This window comes from Polistes dominula, unplaced genomic scaffold (assembly GCF_049000335.1).
Source record: "Polistes dominula isolate Pdom_NZ unplaced genomic scaffold, Pdom_raw_medaka contig_73, whole genome shotgun sequence".
NCBI classification, from domain to species: Eukaryota; Metazoa; Arthropoda; class Insecta; order Hymenoptera; family Vespidae; genus Polistes; species Polistes dominula.
The window spans coordinates 9,591,344-9,609,137 of NW_028300951.1; the positions used below are offsets into that span (position 1 = coordinate 9,591,344).

The window sequence follows — 17,794 nt, forward strand, 5'->3', positions numbered from 1 at the left end:
CTAGGCTACTCATTGCTCATTACGTCTTTTTCTTTTCTTTTACAGAAGCAGTACTTTTCAGAATAAAGAAATAATGAAGTAAAAAGAGGATAACAGGAGAGAAAAGAGAAGATTAATGCAGTAAGAAGAAGAAGAAGAAAAAGAAAGGACAGCATAAACTGGAGGCATACCGAGCGACCGTCTGTCTCTTGGTACCTTCGTTTAGGTGAAAAGCACCCGAGGAGGACGGCCCTGCGGTGTAACGAGTCCTTATTTGGATTCGGGAACCGTCGGGAATAGCACGTCGTCGGCGTCTCCCTCTTGACGTCGCTCTTAGGGCGACTAAGGACTAGGTGACGGCGGCGGTGGTGGCAGCGGTGGCGGCAGCAACGTCGGCGGCAGACGACGATGCGCGCGTTAACGTACAGCAGATTTCCATCTAAGGGGCGGATCGCTATTTTCGGCTGCGAACCGATATGGATAAAGGTACCCCACAGAGCAGGCGGTGCGCCACTCGTCGCTTTCGGTTTCTTGCACGACGTTCGTCTCTAAGAGATCGTCGCCTATTCGATCTATTCGATCATCCAGTTTTGAACGGTAAATCTCATTGCGGAGGACGCAACCCTTGCGCTTGTCTTTTTACTTTCCTTTATTCAACGTATCTTCTTGTTCCTAGTCCTTAGATTCTTTTTCTCATTATCATTTCCTTCTTACTACGCTTACTACTTCTATTACTTTTTATTTTTTCTTTCAACTGAATTACGTAAATAGTCAATTTTGTGATTATCGTGATTGCGATAAAGTGTATCGGGCTATCGGATAGTACTAACCAATCGCTTAGTTTTATATACACTTTGAAATTTGTGTCAAGTGTAAACGTTTGATAAATGTTGCATGGTGGTACGTGATGAAATATAAGGATAACATGATACATGCCATGCATACTATTCGGAAATTTTGTTTTAGATAGTATCTACCTGTGAAAATACATATAATCGTTTAATGATTCGTTAACATATATTGATACATTGTTTCTAATATTTTTATAAAGAGTGTCTACAGTCGATATGAACTGGTCATATTGTTTTCACTAAATGAAATGAACAACTACCCACCAAACTTTCCTATTAGATCGAAATGATAGTTATAATTGAATGCAAACAGGAAAAACAAGAAACTATTAATTTCATTCATTTATTTGCAGAAAGAACCGTTTCTAACAACCCTTCAAGATGTGTGATGATGATGTTGCGGCGCTCGTTGTGGACAATGGTTCAGGCATGTGCAAGGCCGGATTCGCTGGAGACGATGCACCGCGAGCTGTCTTCCCTAGTATTGTAGGAAGACCACGTCATCAGGTACAGTTTCTTCATAAATTAAATTTAATATTTTGAAGAAAAAACGAATCGACCGATAAAAAAATTGTTTTTATAACCACAGGGTGTGATGGTCGGTATGGGTCAAAAAGACAGCTACGTGGGCGACGAGGCACAAAGTAAAAGGGGTATTCTTACGCTAAAATATCCTATAGAACACGGTATTATCACCAATTGGGATGACATGGAAAAGATTTGGCATCATACCTTTTATAATGAACTTCGTGTCGCTCCGGAAGAACATCCCGTTCTTCTCACTGAAGCTCCACTCAACCCTAAGGCTAATCGCGAAAAGATGACACAAATTATGTTCGAAACCTTCAACAGTCCAGCTATGTATGTTGCCATCCAAGCTGTTCTGTCCCTGTACGCCTCCGGTCGTACCACGGGTATTGTATTGGATTCTGGCGATGGTGTATCTCACACCGTACCTATCTACGAAGGTTATGCTCTTCCTCATGCTATCCTACGTTTGGATTTGGCCGGTCGTGATTTGACCGACTATCTCATGAAGATCTTGACTGAAAGAGGCTACTCCTTCACAACCACGGCTGAACGAGAAATCGTTCGTGATATCAAGGAAAAGCTTTGCTATGTTGCTTTGGACTTTGAACAAGAAATGGCCACCGCAGCAGCCAGTACTTCCCTCGAGAAGAGCTACGAGTTGCCCGACGGACAGGTCATTACGATCGGTAACGAGAGGTTCCGTTGCCCAGAAGCACTATTCCAACCTTCCTTCTTGGGTATGGAATCCTGTGGTATTCACGAGACCGTCTACAATTCCATCATGAAGTGCGATGTCGATATCCGTAAGGATCTCTACGCCAACACTGTACTATCCGGTGGTACCACCATGTATCCCGGTATCGCCGATCGTATGCAAAAGGAAATCACTGCTCTCGCACCCTCGACCATTAAGATCAAGATCATTGCACCTCCTGAGAGGAAATACTCCGTATGGATCGGTGGTTCCATCCTTGCTTCCCTATCTACCTTCCAACAAATGTGGATTTCGAAACAGGAATACGATGAATCTGGCCCTGGAATCGTTCACCGCAAATGCTTCTAAAAAAATAATTTTATTGTTAATCCGTATCTTCCAAATCCATTTTCATATTTTTCTTATTTTCCTTTCTTTTCTCTTCTCTTCTTTTCGCTTTTTTCTTTTTCTTTTTTCCTTTTCTTTGTCAATTACGACACATCTATATACTACTAAGCTTCGCCGTGTTCGCAATTTAAGCTGATAGGTTGTACATGTGAAAAGAGGATACGACGAAGAAAAGAAGAGATCAGAATAAGGAAATTTGATAAATTGGCAAAGAAAAAAACAATTGATTGCCTTTATTGTACACATTTATCAGACTGTATTTTACTTTGTAGTTTATACAAATACGACTGTTTATTATGAATATTGATTTTTTTCATAACACTCGTGATCGTTAAAAAGCGATCCTTTATCATTCTGCCACGAATATATGTTCTTTCGTATGGGCCTCTCCGTTTTTATTTTATTTTTCTTTATTATAAACCATGTTTACGTTAGAATGCTACATTAAAATGAATAATATTAAAATGTATACGATAATATAGCATAAACAAAAAATTCTTCTGTTTGAAGTAAATTCTAATACTTTGTAATGATTTCTCAGAATAGATGATTAATTTCATCAATTCTTTTGCTTATTGCACACATAGACCTTTAAACATTAAATTAAAATTAATTAAGTAAATTTTGAAAGGGGTATAATGCCATTTGAATACCTACAAACCAATCACTCAGCAAAATGCATCTTTATAATACATGTAATACTCTTCGACCTAATTAATATGACATGTAGACTATTTAATTAATCACTCGAGAATCGTTATAGGTATCTACAAAAGAGTATTCTTTTTATATAATTCGTTATCTAAAGTAGGTTTTAGTCTTACGAGTCCATATATGGCGCCTTGCGCATAGATAGCAGCATCTTCTGTCATGCGCCTGTGCCTAATTCGAATTACGATGTAGAACACAGCGGTAATATTTAACTCGAAACATGAGACACAATTGATTACAAGGCGCATTTCATAAATTCCTTTACATATTTAATAAATAAACAAAATATCTGTTGCCATTTATAATGTTTTTCTTCAAAATGGTCCTTCCATTATTCGTCAATATTTATTGAAATAACGAAATTTACTCTGGTATTGTATTCGACTACTTAATAATTTTTTTTCTTTTTTGAGATAAAATCAAGGCGTATTTCCAATAATGAAACGGATTGTTTCCTGTGATTGATCATCATATACGTGCGATTTTATTTGTGTAGATAGTACCGTTATTATTACGGTAATATAATAATTTTATATATACAAATATATACATGCATTAATGCTAATTAATTCATTCACAGCTTATAACTGTAAACTATGAGAATATATATTTTATCTATCTACAAACGAATTCAAATATTGCAATATTTGTTTGCATTAAGAATTTGCAAACGGTGTTGTTGATCGTCGTTTTTGATTAGTTGGTATGTGTACTTTTGCGTAGCAAGGAACGCTATTGGCTGTCACCACAGTTGTCAGAATTTGCGCGTGCATCTTGTGAAGTTTGTTCGTTGGTTAGGCGTACACGTCGCTTTCTACTTAGATATCAGAGGTAATTTGTTTATAATTACATATTTGTTAATATTAATTATCTCTTTTGTAATTAATAGCAAAAGTACTGTCTTCATAGATTATACACATACACACGCGCGCGTTTGCATATAAGCGCGTACAACACACATACACACATACACACACACGTTTAAAGAATATGAGTTTGGTAATACTAACGTTACTTTCTGTGCATTCTTATTACAGGTAAGAATATTTAATGTAATATAGATAAATATGGTGATATTATTGATGGCTATTCCAAATGTGTCCTAAATCTATATATATTAGTTTTTCTTGAAAAAGAACTATCCTCTTTTTATTCTCAATCATTAAATCCTATAAATAAGGGACATACAAATCTATGGGACATGGGTCCTATTAACCAATCTAATACCATTGAAATGAGAATTTGTTTCCTTTATAATAAACCAAGCGCGCGACTAGAGTATACATCTTTTTAGATATTAACATATTAAAGTCTATATATTATTCTATAAAACTTTAATTTGAAAAATGTCTTTTTTTCAGTACATTTAACTAGTACGTTGAAAAATGGATGCAACTAAAGCCTCGGAGACAAACAAAGAGTTTAAGGAAAAAGAATATGCTTTTTATTCGCCCGAAGAACAAATGTCTGCATTTTTATACGTTGGAAAAGAACTTCCTCTTTATCTGCCAGAAAATTTGATTGCCCATCATTATTTTTTAACAATTCATCTTGAATGTATCGAAAAATTAGCTGCAGATGAAAATAAATCACTATTGCCAGTTGAAATAATTCTAAAGGTAAGGACATTTTAATTTAAAATCAAACTAGCCATGAAATGCTTATAATACATCAATATTTTAGGCATTCGAAAGTAATCTTGTTCCTCATTTTGAGACATTGATATTCGCATTGGCGGTATGTTGCAAACAAGTTTATAGCGAAAATTTACGTCATGCGGCTTATTCGTTAGTAGGAAAGATTTGTTCATTGCCAGAACATTTTATTCTATTTATCAAATTCATATCTGAATTAAGTAAACGCAAAATTTCAATGGAACAACCTGTTAATCCTGGTCATGGATGGGGTCATGGATTGCGTAAAACTGTTAATAATTGGTACCTTTCCAAGGAACCTTTAGAATTAGCTAAATGTGTAACACGATGTAAAGGCAGACACGGATGGAAGCACAAGGATATAATCAAACTCTCTCATCCACATCCTGATACACCAGGTAAACTATTGATAAGCCATTAATAAGCAAGAAGTCGCGATAAATAGTGATTAATATTTATTAATTACTTAAATAGTTTATTAACGTATACTGTTCAAAATAGAAAAAGAAGTGATACTTAAGTACATAATGCATGGTTTGGATGAAACTAAAAAATCCTTTGGCAATAACTTAAATGTACAAGAACTGATTGAATATATCGAAAGGATTGAAAATTTCAAACATTGCAATGATATAGTTCAGGCAGCTGGCCTTTTAGAAAAGTACGAATTAACCTTAGACCATGTCCCTGGTCATATGTTGAAATCTACAGAGGTATGAGATCTACAAACATTCTTACTTCAATTTTCTTATTTTAATAGTTTATTTTTTCCTTTTTAAGGATAAATTATTATCTTTACAGATTTGGAATTCATTGGTATCAACAATGGATTTAGATACGCTTTGGCGTAATTTGCAAAGAATACACAATTTGGGATTATTGAAAGCAGATGCTCCAATTATTGACAAAATAATAGATGAAATTACTAATAAGGACAGATTAGCTTTCAGCAATATACATCCAATACTTGTTTACATTACTTTACAAAATTATCTACACTCTGGAAAGTAAGATATACAGACGTATAGCATCGTGTCTACACCGTATAACTTATAATGCTATTATTTTATATGTAGATTGATACTAAAACAATACATAGGTTTACACTAGGGTTGACAGTGATGGTTCTAGCCATCACTTTGATCAGCATGTCAAGTTATTAACGAGTAATGTATCTTTCAAAGGCCATTGTCATACGAGAAACGAAAAATGAAAGTACAAGCAAAGAAACCATATCGTCCTTCGCCAAGACCAAACTCTAAGATTATAAGTGCATTACACCAAGCCTTCGATCTTTCATTTTTGGTAAGTTTCATAATATTTACTCGATATATACATATATAAGGTAAGTATTACACCCCATTAATTATTTTTTCCTACAAATTTCTATCCACAGAATCTAAAATCTACTGGATTGCGTTATATGATAACGATTGATGCTAACAAAGTAATGTGGGGGTCTAAGACGTCGCGTAATGGGACTGTGAATGGGGCAGATGCTGGTTTCTTAATAGCGTATACGCTTTCTCGATGCGAGAAAGACGTCACTGTCGCTTTATTTGACATCATCGACGTTGATATTGTCAATTTGAATCAGTCATTAAGTTTCTTTTCGCTAAGTACCACATATCAGTTTAAGTCAAAGAAAGATATTCGATTAAGTAACCCTATTAAATGGGCCTCCAAACAAAATTATCAGTATGATGTGTTTATTAATGTTGTGAACGATATAGTAAACTACAACGAATGCGAAGAAAACTTTGAAGAATATAAAAAACAAATGAATCTTCCCAACGCAAAGTAAGAATTGAACTTTTCACTTGATTTATGTGCCTATATTCAATGTCTATTCCCACAAGGATTAATATGAAATATTTTTTTTTAGATTAATAAATTTCGTTGTTTCTTCTTCAAAAGCGTACAAAGAGGATTTATACAACAAAAACATTTTGACAATTTACGGTTTCGATGCAACCGTGCCTATGGTTATACAAGCTTTTGCAAAGTCACTCTTTTGAAGAAAATCAGCTGTACTACAATATGCTGTACTCATGATTTAATTCTTCATTTTCACGAATAAGAAATTTAGCGTTTTTAATTGGATGACATATTGCAAAATGCAAAAACAATTTTTATAAAGGTAAATCTCTACTAAAATCATTCATTTCTATACGATTTAAAAAATCGATCCTACAATAATTCTAACAAATTTTGTATCGCTCATTCGATGAAAATCTATTTTGAGTAGAGACAAATTTACAAGAAATTATGAAACAATAATGTTTCAATCTTATTAAGGAATGAAATTTCAAATAGAAAGTTCTGTAACAAGTGATGATGAACGTATTTAACAATAATTACATTGCGTAAACTTTTCTATATCGTTTCATTATAAAATATTAATATTAAGTCAATGACGGTATATATTGCATTTTTCTAGCAACTATAGATCTTACACATTAAGTATAGAGTCCAATACGTTTCTTGTTAAAATTTGGAAAAAAATGCAATTCCATTTTAGATGATTTGATTGTTTAAAACATGTGTACTTGGCAAGTACTTGGCTAAATGACGTAATTAAAAGTAACGGCTTAAAAGTGCAGTTTTATTTTATACTATAAAACAAAAAGGAAACAAAAGCTAAATCAATGAAATTACTAGAATAAGACTGGATGTATGATATAATGTCAGTATATAACATAATCTATGGTGCCTTTTTAACATATTACAAGTACATAAAATATATTTACTTAAATTTGTTTGCTCGCTTATTTCCACTGGTTGGCGGTAATGCTTTTTATAATATCTTCAATAAGATACGTAGATTCAAGATGGTAATCTTTAGAATGATATATCTAATGACGACTGGTACGCTTCTAAATATTGGAATAAGCATTAAAATGATATAAAACATCGAAAATTATCTATCCCACTGTGATATGCATTTAGTTCCAAAGAATTTATAGTTATATTAATATAATTTAACCGTTAGATTTCATATTTGTTATATCCAAAGTAATTTACAACTTAAACTGAAAATACTACATTACTGATATAATACTGTGATACACAAAACATATTGTTCAAACTAGAAAAATGGATAAGCAAATTATCAGAGGCGTACCGTGTCTATTAATTTGTTGGGTAGTGATATCTATAAAAATAATTACTCACAATATTCTTTATAACATAGAATATAATACAATGATATTTTGATTTATCATTATTATTGATTCTTGAATTACCAATCAAATAAGAAACACATTTTTGACATTATTCAAAAGTACAGTGTAAATTGTTCTTAGATCCGAAAGAAATTTAAATTAACCCATTAACTGCCAAATTATTTTTGGGTACAGAAATATTTATATTTTTTAAAAAATCTTAAATGGGGATTGTGACTGGTTGCACGAAAAAAAAACCAATAAGAGACTATTACTTATTTCTTTTATTATTTCCTATATATACAAAATAGCTATTATTATGCCATTTTTCCATAAAGTACACATAAAACTGAGTGGTATACGTAAAATTTTAAAATTCCCAAATGGGGATTGTGGCAGCTAATGGATTAAGTGTCCAATATTCAAGCATGATACTTGCATCTCTTGTTGGTAACTCACGAATCAAATGTTTAATTTGTGTTAACGAATCTATTTTAATACGAAAGAAGAATATGTGACATTTTATCTGTAACAATTGCGAGAAGAGCAAATCAATATAATATTTATACAATTTATATTACGGTCGAGAAAAACTCCAAAATATAACTATATTTTAGGAATATTACATTTAATTCGTAAAAATATTTATATTTGTTTAAATTATAATCATTAAATGTTATAATTCGTCCAAAATATGAAAAGAAATATACATGCAATTATTTGGTATGTGTATATATATATTATTTGGACTAAATAAATCGATATGTTACAAATGTAATCTCTTGTTTATTTTAATTTATTAATAAAATAGGATTAAATAAATAGCATTTAAAAGGATATTTATTGAAAAAATGTATTTATTTAGTACATATATGATATTAATATATGACGCACTTTCACACTTACACGTTACCTGTATTGTACACAGTACTACAGTTTTTCTTGCAATTTCTTTTTTATTTTTCCCCCCTTTTTTCTTTCTTGAATATAATTACAAATTGTAAATATTTTTAAACTCAATCATACTCACATACATCCCACTGCATATTCCAAAAACACATCAGTTTTATAAGATTGGCTTATGGATTAGACTTAAGAACAAACATATAAAATAATTAAAATAAACTAACAATACGCAGAGTCTTATCTAAGAGCTTTTTAAATAAGTTCCCTCCATTAACGAAGTTATATATATATATATAAGTTAATTTTTTCTTGTGTCTTTCTTCTTTTCAGTAGAGAATATGATGGTGAACGGATCGTCGCTCATTGTAAGAAACATATATGATAGAGAGTCTATTAACATGTCGATCCATGATAAATCACTATATATATGTGTGTATGTGTGTATATGGTGTGTGTCTATAAAGGATTTTGAAATTGTTATTGTTAGACTCGGCTTCGATATCGATCCACCATGAAGACATTATCATCTGACACATATTAGTAGGTCCTTGATGCATTCCTCATTTAGGAAGTTGATTATTTCAGTCTAATTATGAACAAAAATGCTTCGTGAATTCTTGAAAGGTTATAGTTCATCTTTTAGATCATCATCTTCTTCGCCAACAGTTGGCGGTACACCACCACCCGCACCTTGATACAATTTGGCTATGATCGGTTGTACTATGTCCGATAGTTCTTTCTTCTGTTTCTTGTACTCTTCCGGATCTGTATCCTGATTATCTTCTAACCACTTGATCTTCTCGTCGATCGCTTCCTCCATCTTCGCCTTGTCCGAATCGCTAACTTTCGAGCCAAGTTTTTCCTTATCGGCTAGTTGATTTTTTAATGAATATGCATAAGATTCGAGTTCGTTACGAGCCTCTACTCTTTCTTTTAGTTTCTTGTCATCATCCGCAAACTTCTCAGCATCTTTGATCATTCTTTCGATATCATCTGGCGTTAATCTATTTTGATCATTGGTAATAACAATTTTCTCTCGATTTCCAGTGCCTTTATCTTCAGCGGAAACTTGTAAAATACCATTGGCATCAATTTCAAATGTAACTTCTATTTGAGGTATTCCGCGGGGAGCCGGTGGAATTCCAGTTAAATCGAATTTTCCAAGAAGATGATTGTCTTTAGTCATAGGCCGCTCGCCTTCGTATACTTGAATTGTAACGGTGTGTTGGTTATCTGACGCGGTTGAGAAGATTTGTGATTTCTTTGTAGGAATGACAGTATTTCTGAAATTATGAAAAAATAATTCATTGATGTATACATTCACATTGTCGGAATAAAAAAGATATCAATTGCGACAACTATTGTAATTAATAGTTACCTTGGAATGAGCTTAGTCATGACACCTCCTACAGTCTCTATACCCATGGTAAGTGGATTAACATCCAAAAGTACGATTGCATCAGTGTCTTGTTCGCCCGAAAGAACACCAGCTTGGACCGCAGCACCGTACGCGACAGCCTCGTCAGGATTAATACCCCTTGAAGGCTCTTTACCACCAAAGAATTCTTTAACCAACTGTTGAACTTTAGGTATTCTGGTTGATCCACCAACAAGGACAATTTCATGTACATCTTTTTTACTCATATCGGAATCTTCCAATACTTTTTGTACAGGTTTAAGAGTACTACGGAAAAGATCCATATTAAGCTCTTCAAATTTAGCACGTGTCAAAGTTTCAGAGAAATCTTCTCCTTCGAAGAACGATTCAATTTCTATTCTCACCTATAAGGACAATATAAATATAATAAATACAAAGATACATATAACATGGGTGGGAATAAAATAAAGGTAATATAATATAATTGCTTATACGTACTTGATGACTAGCACTGAGTACTCTCTTGGCTTTTTCAACTTCACGACGAAGTTTCTGTACGGCTCTGTTATCCTTTCGAATGTCTTTACCCTTTTTCTTCTTATAAAGCTTGATAAAGTGGTCCATAACGCGCTGATCAAAGTCTTCTCCACCCAAGTGTGTATCACCATTGGTAGCAACGACTTCAAAGACGCCATTGTCAATAGTAAGTAAACTAACATCAAAGGTACCACCTCCCAAATCAAAGACTAAGACATTCTTCTCTCCATCTTTCTTATCTAAACCATAAGCAATAGCAGCGGCTGTTGGTTCATTAATAATTCTCATTACATTAAGTCCAGAAATGGTACCAGCATCCTTTGTGGCCTATTACACAAAAATGAAAAATTTATAGAAACATATTTTTGTACGAAATACTTTTCTATTCTTAATATTAATCATTTTCTCTTTCTTACTTGTCTTTGTGCGTCATTGAAATATGCAGGAACTGTTACTACGGCATGGGTTACTTTTTTTCCTAAATACGCTTCTGCGGTTTCTTTCATTTTACCCAATACCATAGCAGAGATTTCCTCTGGTGCGAATATCTTTTTACCCTGGCTAGTTTGAACTTCTATATGGGGTTTGTTATTCTTTTCCATAACTTTAAATGGGAAGAATTTGACATCGTGCTGTACCGTGGTGTCCATCCATTCGCGTCCAATTAAACGTTTAGCATCAAAAATTGTATTTTCAGGATTTGTGGTTAATTGATTTTTGGCAGCATCACCGATCAATCGTTCCCCATCGCTAGTAAAAGCTACATAAGATGGTGTAATTCTATTTCCTTGATCATTGGCGATAATTTCCACGCGACCATTTTTATAGACACCAACGCTAGAAAAATTCTTTATTGTAACAATGACGTTTCGTTAATTTTATACAATTTCTTATTAATTGTACTTACCAAGAGTATGTGGTACCCAAATCAATCCCTATCACAGTTCCAATATCTTCTTTTTTATCCTTTTTCTCCTCTTTAGCAAATGCAAAGGCTGTAAACAGCCCTAGCAATAATAGAGCTTTTGCTCCTTTCATTTTTAATCTATTTTCTTTAGATATCCTGAAAATTTAAATAAAATTATCATTTATTATTTTCATATCTTATTATTTTTTCATTTTAAAAAAGATACAAGAGATAAGTATGAGACAATTATATTCTATACCATTCTACAAGTTAATCAATAATTCAACATGTGATACAACATTAATGAATACAAAATAAATGTACAAATTTATGTCAATCATTAATTCATTTGTTAAATATAAAAGATAGAAAATATTTGAATACATTGATTAGTTAAAAATGACAATGTCAATGACATTGACAGAGCAGTCATTGAGTATGTGGGATTTAAATAAGGTGGAGCTTTCTCATACTTTTTTCTTTAAATTACACAAATTCTTCTATATATCTTCTAATGTATTTTATATTAATTTATTTAAAAAATTAAAATGAAAAAAGTAGATAATAATGAATATCTAGTACACGTATGAACTCCAGATAGAATAAAACAGCGATACGTGGCACGAAAAATGGAAAAATTTTGCACTAAAATTATATGGACTGACACAGAATTTTGAAAATAGACAAATATTTCATTTTAACTAGAATACAAAATGTGAAATGATTATTATTAAAAAATAATTATATACCAATTGAATAAATAATTATTATTCTTCCTTGACGAAAATGGAATTCAACTAGTCTCTCATACAGTATAACTTCACTCAACAATTCAGAATCGACTGACTGCGGTCGGTATTCGGTGCGTTGATATTAACGGTAAGATTTAGTCGTGGCTCGCCCTGATTGGTTAGAATTGCCACGAGATAAGGGAATAAAGTAAATCTATTGGTGCTCGTGTATACAGTTGGCTTACGTTTATAGGCCCACGTCATAACAGGATTTTCATTCCAGAAAATTCGGACGAATCGTCAACGTTTGTTATTGGTATTCTGATAGTAATGTATCTAGTAGTTTCCATGTAATGATGTAACATTAAAATATGTTATTATCATCTGTATTTATTTATACACATGTATTTATAACCTGGAGTTCTTTTAGGAGGACATTAGAAAAAGAAGAAAAAAAAATATATCAAGATACCAAAATATCAAATCAAATGACATAGCAATTAATTGTTCGAAGCATACTTCATTGCATGATTAATCTTTTTTAAATATAATAAGCATCATTAATTTATTGAATTATAGGTTAGATAAAGTTATTGCATATAATTTATTGTATAACTTAGTATAATGTGTGTACTAAGTAATATACTTATTATTTGAAGTAATCATTGAAATTTATTTTGAAAAATCTTTTTTTCACAAAACAATATATGTATGTACATTCATTTACACTTTACTACTACAGTACTTGATTTTGCCCACAGATATTGCGTGAAAAGTAATTAACCATCATTAAATCACATAATTATACAAGAACTCTAAAATAATTAATATTTACACTTAGGCATTAACATATCTAAAATTAAGGGCGTAAAGTATGTTATGATACAATCTGCTCCTGCTCGTCGCATCGACATTAGGACTTCGTTTAGTACATCTTCCAAGTTAATTGCACCATTTTGTGCACCATGATATAGCATCGCATATTCTCCAGAGACTTGATAAACAAACATAGGATACTCTGGATGCGCATCTTTTGTATGTCTAATTACATCTAAATAAGGTAATCCTGGTTTTACCATAATCATGTCTGCTCCTTCTGCTATATCTCTGGCCTTTAAAAAAAAAGAAAAGCTATTAATATTAAGTATAATACTATTAAGTATAAATACTATAATAGAGATAAAAAGATTAAACTTACAGCAGCTCTAGCTGCTAATCCATTACTACCCGGTGGTAATTGGTAACATTTACGATTACCAAATTTTGGGGCTGACTGAGATGCATCTCTGAAAGGTCCATAAAATCCTGATGCAAATTTAACTGCATATGATAATACAGCAACTTTATTTGACAATCCAGCCGCAACTAATTGTTGTTTTATTGCACCCACTCTACCATCCATCATATCGGATGGAGCAACTATGTGTGCACCTGTAGTATTACATTCAAATAAGAAGAAAGAAGATATGGATAAATGATTATTTATTTTAACAATATATATTTAAGAAAAATAAATCAAACCAGCTTTTGCATATGCGACTGCAATTTCAGAAATACGTTTAATGCTTGCACTGTTATCGATAGTTCCATCGTGATTTAAAATACCACAGTGACCATGAATAGTATAAGGACACAAGCACACATCGCATGCTACAACTAAATTTGGAAACCATTTCCTTATCAATGGAACTACCTGAACTATAGGATTTTCTCTACTGTCAGCATTGGAGCCAATGCGATCCTACAAAAATAAATCTGTATCTGTGAGATAGTTAAAGACAAATGGCTAGAAAATAGGAATACTTACTTTCACTAGATGTTTAGACACTCCAAATAATAATATTGACTTCAATCCTTTAGAAATTAATGGTTGTAAATCCTCGTGCAATCGATTAATACCATAACGATGTACACCAGGCATACTTTCGATCGGCTCCTTATCATTTTTATTATCGCTGAAAGAAGTAAAATAATCAATAATGACAAATACTTTTATTCCTTTCTATAATAATCTTTTTATAGATCAATCATTAACATAACAAATTACAGAATATTATGTAACACATAATATTAATTATTTAATAATTTTATAAAGATTGATTAATATATTAAAAAAGATAAATAATATATAGTAATATTTTATAATATTTTTTTTTTTATATAAATAGTTAGATACATTACATACCAAAATAGACATGTGTACAATTATTCGAATGGGCAGGTTATGTAGCAATACTTACGATACAAAAATCGGATACATAAGATTATTTACAGTCATTTCTACATTTGGAGATTGCCATAGTCTTAAAACGGGATGAAAAATACCACTATGAAGCATATGTTTAGGATTAACTTCTGACATATTTTATGTTTATGTATTATAATTTCTTGTCACTTTAAATGTAGATTTCATTCGAACACCTCAAACCACCTGCAAGGTTTATTCTTGTTTACGAACCTATTTCATCAACCTACTGCCCTTAAAGTTATCATTTCTTATCATAAAACATTTTAATATTATACAAATATCCTTTTTCCTTTTTGGGGTAATATAATTTAAGAATCAATTTATATATAAGAAAAAAATGAATCGGTTACTACAAAGTCAGAAAATTTTGCTATTTAACAAGGAATTCGTGAAGATAATAGAATTTTTCGAATAAGGCGCGCAAACAGTGCTTGCGAGATGAATGACCTAGATGACGAGGCTTCTATTGTAAATATGGCAGGAGACAAATAACAAAATTTGTCCACAATTATATTTTATTTATCTATTTATTTATTCCCGTTACTGTAAAGTATGTTTTTAATTAGAAAATATCTTTATTCATATAATAAAAATACATCGCGTACTGCCAATCTTCGATTTTTCTTCCATAATTAAGGTTTGCTTCTTAAACTAAATAACGAACGAGAAATATCTATTGTGCGCTTCTTTAAAAAAAAGAAAAAATAAACTAAAAAACTTTACAATAACAAGAATAAGAAAAACAGAAATAAAATTTAAATAACAGTCAAACTTGTTTGAATAAAACTCGATGCAATGACTTGCTGGTTACAAGTTTAAAGCGTTGTAGCTTGCGCAGTGTTGCTGTTTTATACAAAATTCTAAATAATATAATAAAAGTTCATAAAAGTTAATAAACAATATCTAATGGCTAACAAATATATTAATGAATATACTTGTCAATATATTTATTATTAATGGCATTTAAATGCCATCTTCAATTCGTTTTGAATTATTTTCCAATTTCCAATAGAAATCTAGATATTCCGGTGGTTAAGGTCGTTTTCTCGCGTCTTAAAAATTAAAGAAATATAATAGGAGAACACGATAGGAAAAGAGGTAGCACGAAAAAGTATATTTGATAAGTTACCATAAAAACTTACCGATCGATGATAACTTACCGACCGTCGGTTATGTTACTGCCTTACCGATAGTCTTTACTTATTTCCTATACTTTCATTACTTGCCTTATTTCCAACCAATGAGCATTCTAGGTGGTAACGTTCTTTTTATCATGCACCTCCTTTATCATCGTGTGCTCCTGTTACATTTTCTTGAATTTTTGCGACGCGAGAAAACCATCTTAATCACGCAAAAATCTGGGTTTCTATTGGAAGTTAGAGAAAACGTCAAAACTTTAAATCGAGGGTGGTATTTAAATGCTTTTCATAGTATGTATAATAAGTATAGTGAATGTATTGATAGAAACATTTATTAATATGTTTCTAAACTATTAGATATTTCTTCTTATTATTATTAATCTATAGAAAAAGGTTGATAATTTAATGATAATAAATAATACGTTATTAAGAATTAAAAATATCATATTTTTCATCGGTGACTTATATATAACATTAAATTATGACATATTTAAAAAAATGTAATTATTATTAATATTTAATGTACAATCGTGATATGAGATCATTTTACAAAATTACAATGGATTTATTACAGTATTGAGTTATTAAGAAACTTGACTGGACTTTATATAACAAAAATACATAATACAAAATGTTATTTTCTATTTTTATTTACAAATCACGTGAGGAATCAAATATATAAGAATATTATGTTTAAAGAAAATGTTTATACAATCTGTTAAACCAAACGATGAACCAACTGTGTATTATTTAATGTTGCTTACTATATAATAGTGCAATTTGTTTTTTCACGATAACGTAGTTTTCTTTTTTTCTTCCCTAATCTTGAGCCATTAGAATGTTAATTTGTTTTTTCTTTTCTACAAAATTACATAGTAGACCTATAAAAAAAAATCAAATCATTCGTTTGTTCAACTATTCCATGCAAAATTAAAAAATCTATAGAATATTTTTTAAAAGATATTAGAGATATTCTATGGCTTTTTTTTTCTAACATTGTATCCTCCAGTCAATAATCATAAAAAGCACGTGACAAACTTTGATACTCAGTTGAATTTGATTTTCTGTTAATTTTATTCTCTCATTTTTTATTATTGTGCAAGTAAGACACTGTTTCTATCATTTATATCAATGACATTGTTGCTCTGACAATCTCTTAGATAAAAAAAAAAGTAGTTTTCTTCATATTGTTAAATGTCAGTTAATACATAATAATATTTTCAATTACCCAGTACAATGTTTGACAATACATTTTGTACAGGTGAAGAATTGCCCATTAAAATGTATTTCAAAATAATGTTGTTGAAATTTGTAATATTAGATGGACCGGAAAGTAACGTCGCTTTCTAACCTTACATTCACACGAATAAATTTCTAACAAATTTATATTTTTAATCAATAATATAATCAACTTTGTTATGAACAACCTTTCTTCATCTAGTATGCAAATTTTTAATATCAAATTGATAAAAATCAATCGGTTTTTGATAAAAATATACAAAATTTGACATATGTAGAAACGACATTATTTTCCGGTCCACCTAATAATTATAAGAGGCATATTCCTTTTTCATATTTTTTTGATAGGATATTTATCTCTATCTTTGGTTCTTTTCCAGTGTAAATAAAATTTTGCACAGTCTTCCAAAATCTTTCATGATGATGATGGTATTGTCGAATCGTACTTATCTTTGTTGAAAGTAATGAATGAGCTCTCCCTTCCATGGGTAATGATTTAACTCCTACGCTAAAAGCATTAATTTATTAATGCTATTAGAACAATTATAATAATTATATACATTTTATATAGTTACAAATAATCTATAATGCATGTTTATTCATATAAAATATAAATTTCTTTTACCATATTATATTCAAACATTTTATTCTTTAAACATTTTTACGTAAGATCGAGATATTATATTGCATTTATAAGATTGTCAATTGAGAACACT

The 17,794-nt window shown here is 31.2% G+C and overlaps 4 protein-coding genes and 1 long non-coding RNA gene across 7 annotated transcripts; 3 read left to right on the forward strand and 2 right to left on the reverse strand.

Moving 5' to 3' along the window:
• Positions 1-434: 434 nt before the first annotated feature.
• On the forward strand, positions 435-3,472 carry LOC107067816 (actin, muscle). Its single transcript, XM_015323656.2, has 3 exons — positions 435-576; positions 1,184-1,337; positions 1,420-3,472. The coding sequence occupies exons 2-3, from the start codon at positions 1,212-1,214 to the stop codon at positions 2,422-2,424; spliced, it is 1,131 nt and encodes a 376-aa protein (XP_015179142.1). The 5' UTR covers positions 435-576; positions 1,184-1,211; the 3' UTR covers positions 2,425-3,472.
• A 392-nt stretch (positions 3,473-3,864) lies between these two features.
• LOC107067886 (RNA-binding protein Ro60) lies at positions 3,865-8,771 on the forward strand. 2 transcript variants are annotated; one of them, XM_015323799.2, is made up of 8 exons: positions 3,865-4,005; positions 4,536-4,793; positions 4,858-5,227; positions 5,331-5,542; positions 5,631-5,836; positions 6,014-6,134; positions 6,226-6,629; positions 6,715-8,771. In XM_015323799.2, exons 2-8 carry the CDS (start codon positions 4,560-4,562, stop codon positions 6,845-6,847), a joined length of 1,680 nt encoding a protein of 559 aa, XP_015179285.1. In that variant the 5' UTR covers positions 3,865-4,005; positions 4,536-4,559; the 3' UTR covers positions 6,848-8,771. The 2 variants fall into 2 exon arrangements, with proteins under 2 accessions (XP_015179285.1, XP_015179286.1); XM_015323800.2 differs by lacking the exon at positions 3,865-4,005 and adding an exon at positions 4,034-4,211.
• A 44-nt stretch (positions 8,772-8,815) lies between these two features.
• Hsc70-3 (heat shock protein 70 cognate 3) lies at positions 8,816-12,594 on the reverse strand. The gene is made up of 6 exons (XM_015323782.2): positions 12,471-12,594; positions 11,722-11,877; positions 11,231-11,651; positions 10,776-11,141; positions 10,278-10,681; positions 8,816-10,182 (listed from the first exon to the last, which is right to left on the reverse strand). Exons 2-6 carry the CDS (start codon positions 11,850-11,852, stop codon positions 9,525-9,527), a joined length of 1,980 nt encoding a protein of 659 aa, XP_015179268.1. The 5' UTR covers positions 11,853-11,877; positions 12,471-12,594; the 3' UTR covers positions 8,816-9,524.
• Positions 12,595-13,098: 504 nt separating this feature from the next.
• Pbgs (Porphobilinogen synthase) lies at positions 13,099-15,100 on the reverse strand. 2 transcript variants are annotated; one of them, XM_089171887.1, is made up of 5 exons: positions 14,693-15,100; positions 14,260-14,407; positions 13,974-14,193; positions 13,651-13,883; positions 13,099-13,564 (listed from the first exon to the last, which is right to left on the reverse strand). In XM_089171887.1, exons 1-5 carry the CDS (start codon positions 14,812-14,814, stop codon positions 13,277-13,279), a joined length of 1,011 nt encoding a protein of 336 aa, XP_089028013.1. In that variant the 5' UTR covers positions 14,815-15,100; the 3' UTR covers positions 13,099-13,276. The 2 variants fall into 2 exon arrangements, with proteins under 2 accessions (XP_089028013.1, XP_089028014.1); XM_089171888.1 differs by having other exon boundaries at positions 14,638-15,100.
• Positions 15,101-15,689: 589 nt separating this feature from the next.
• On the forward strand, positions 15,690-17,712 carry LOC149032728 (uncharacterized). The gene is made up of 2 exons (XR_016176375.1): positions 15,690-17,100; positions 17,459-17,712. It is a non-coding gene; the product is annotated as an uncharacterized LOC149032728 (long non-coding RNA).
• Positions 17,713-17,794: the final 82 nt, after the last annotated feature.

Bases quoted from the DNA above. Each gene is read 5' to 3' on its own strand.
- LOC107067816 (XM_015323656.2), top strand. From the start codon at position 1,212: ATGTGTGATGATGATGTTGCGGCGCTCGTTGTGGACAATGGTTCAGGC. The intron at 1,338-1,419 runs GTACAGTTTCTT...TTATAACCACAG, and splicing joins TAGGAAGACCACGTCATCAG to GGTGTGATGGTCGGTATGGG.
- LOC107067886 (XM_015323799.2), top strand. From the start codon at position 4,560: ATGGATGCAACTAAAGCCTCGGAGACAAACAAAGAGTTTAAGGAAAAA. The intron at 5,228-5,330 runs GTAAACTATTGA...TGTTCAAAATAG, and splicing joins TCCACATCCTGATACACCAG to AAAAAGAAGTGATACTTAAG. The intron at 5,543-5,630 runs GTATGAGATCTA...TTATCTTTACAG, and splicing joins ATATGTTGAAATCTACAGAG to ATTTGGAATTCATTGGTATC.
- Hsc70-3 (XM_015323782.2), bottom strand. From the start codon at position 11,852: ATGAAAGGAGCAAAAGCTCTATTATTGCTAGGGCTGTTTACAGCCTTT. The intron at 10,682-10,775 runs GTACGTATAAGC...TTGTCCTTATAG, and splicing joins TACTCAGTGCTAGTCATCAA to GTGAGAATAGAAATTGAATC. The intron at 10,183-10,277 runs GTAACTATTAAT...TCATAATTTCAG, and splicing joins ATGACTAAGCTCATTCCAAG to AAATACTGTCATTCCTACAA.
- Pbgs (XM_089171887.1), bottom strand. From the start codon at position 14,814: ATGTCAGAAGTTAATCCTAAACATATGCTTCATAGTGGTATTTTTCAT. The intron at 13,884-13,973 runs GTTTGATTTATT...GTAATACTACAG, and splicing joins AGTCGCATATGCAAAAGCTG to GTGCACACATAGTTGCTCCA. The intron at 13,565-13,650 runs GTAAGTTTAATC...TTTTTTTTAAAG, and splicing joins GATTAGCAGCTAGAGCTGCT to GCCAGAGATATAGCAGAAGG.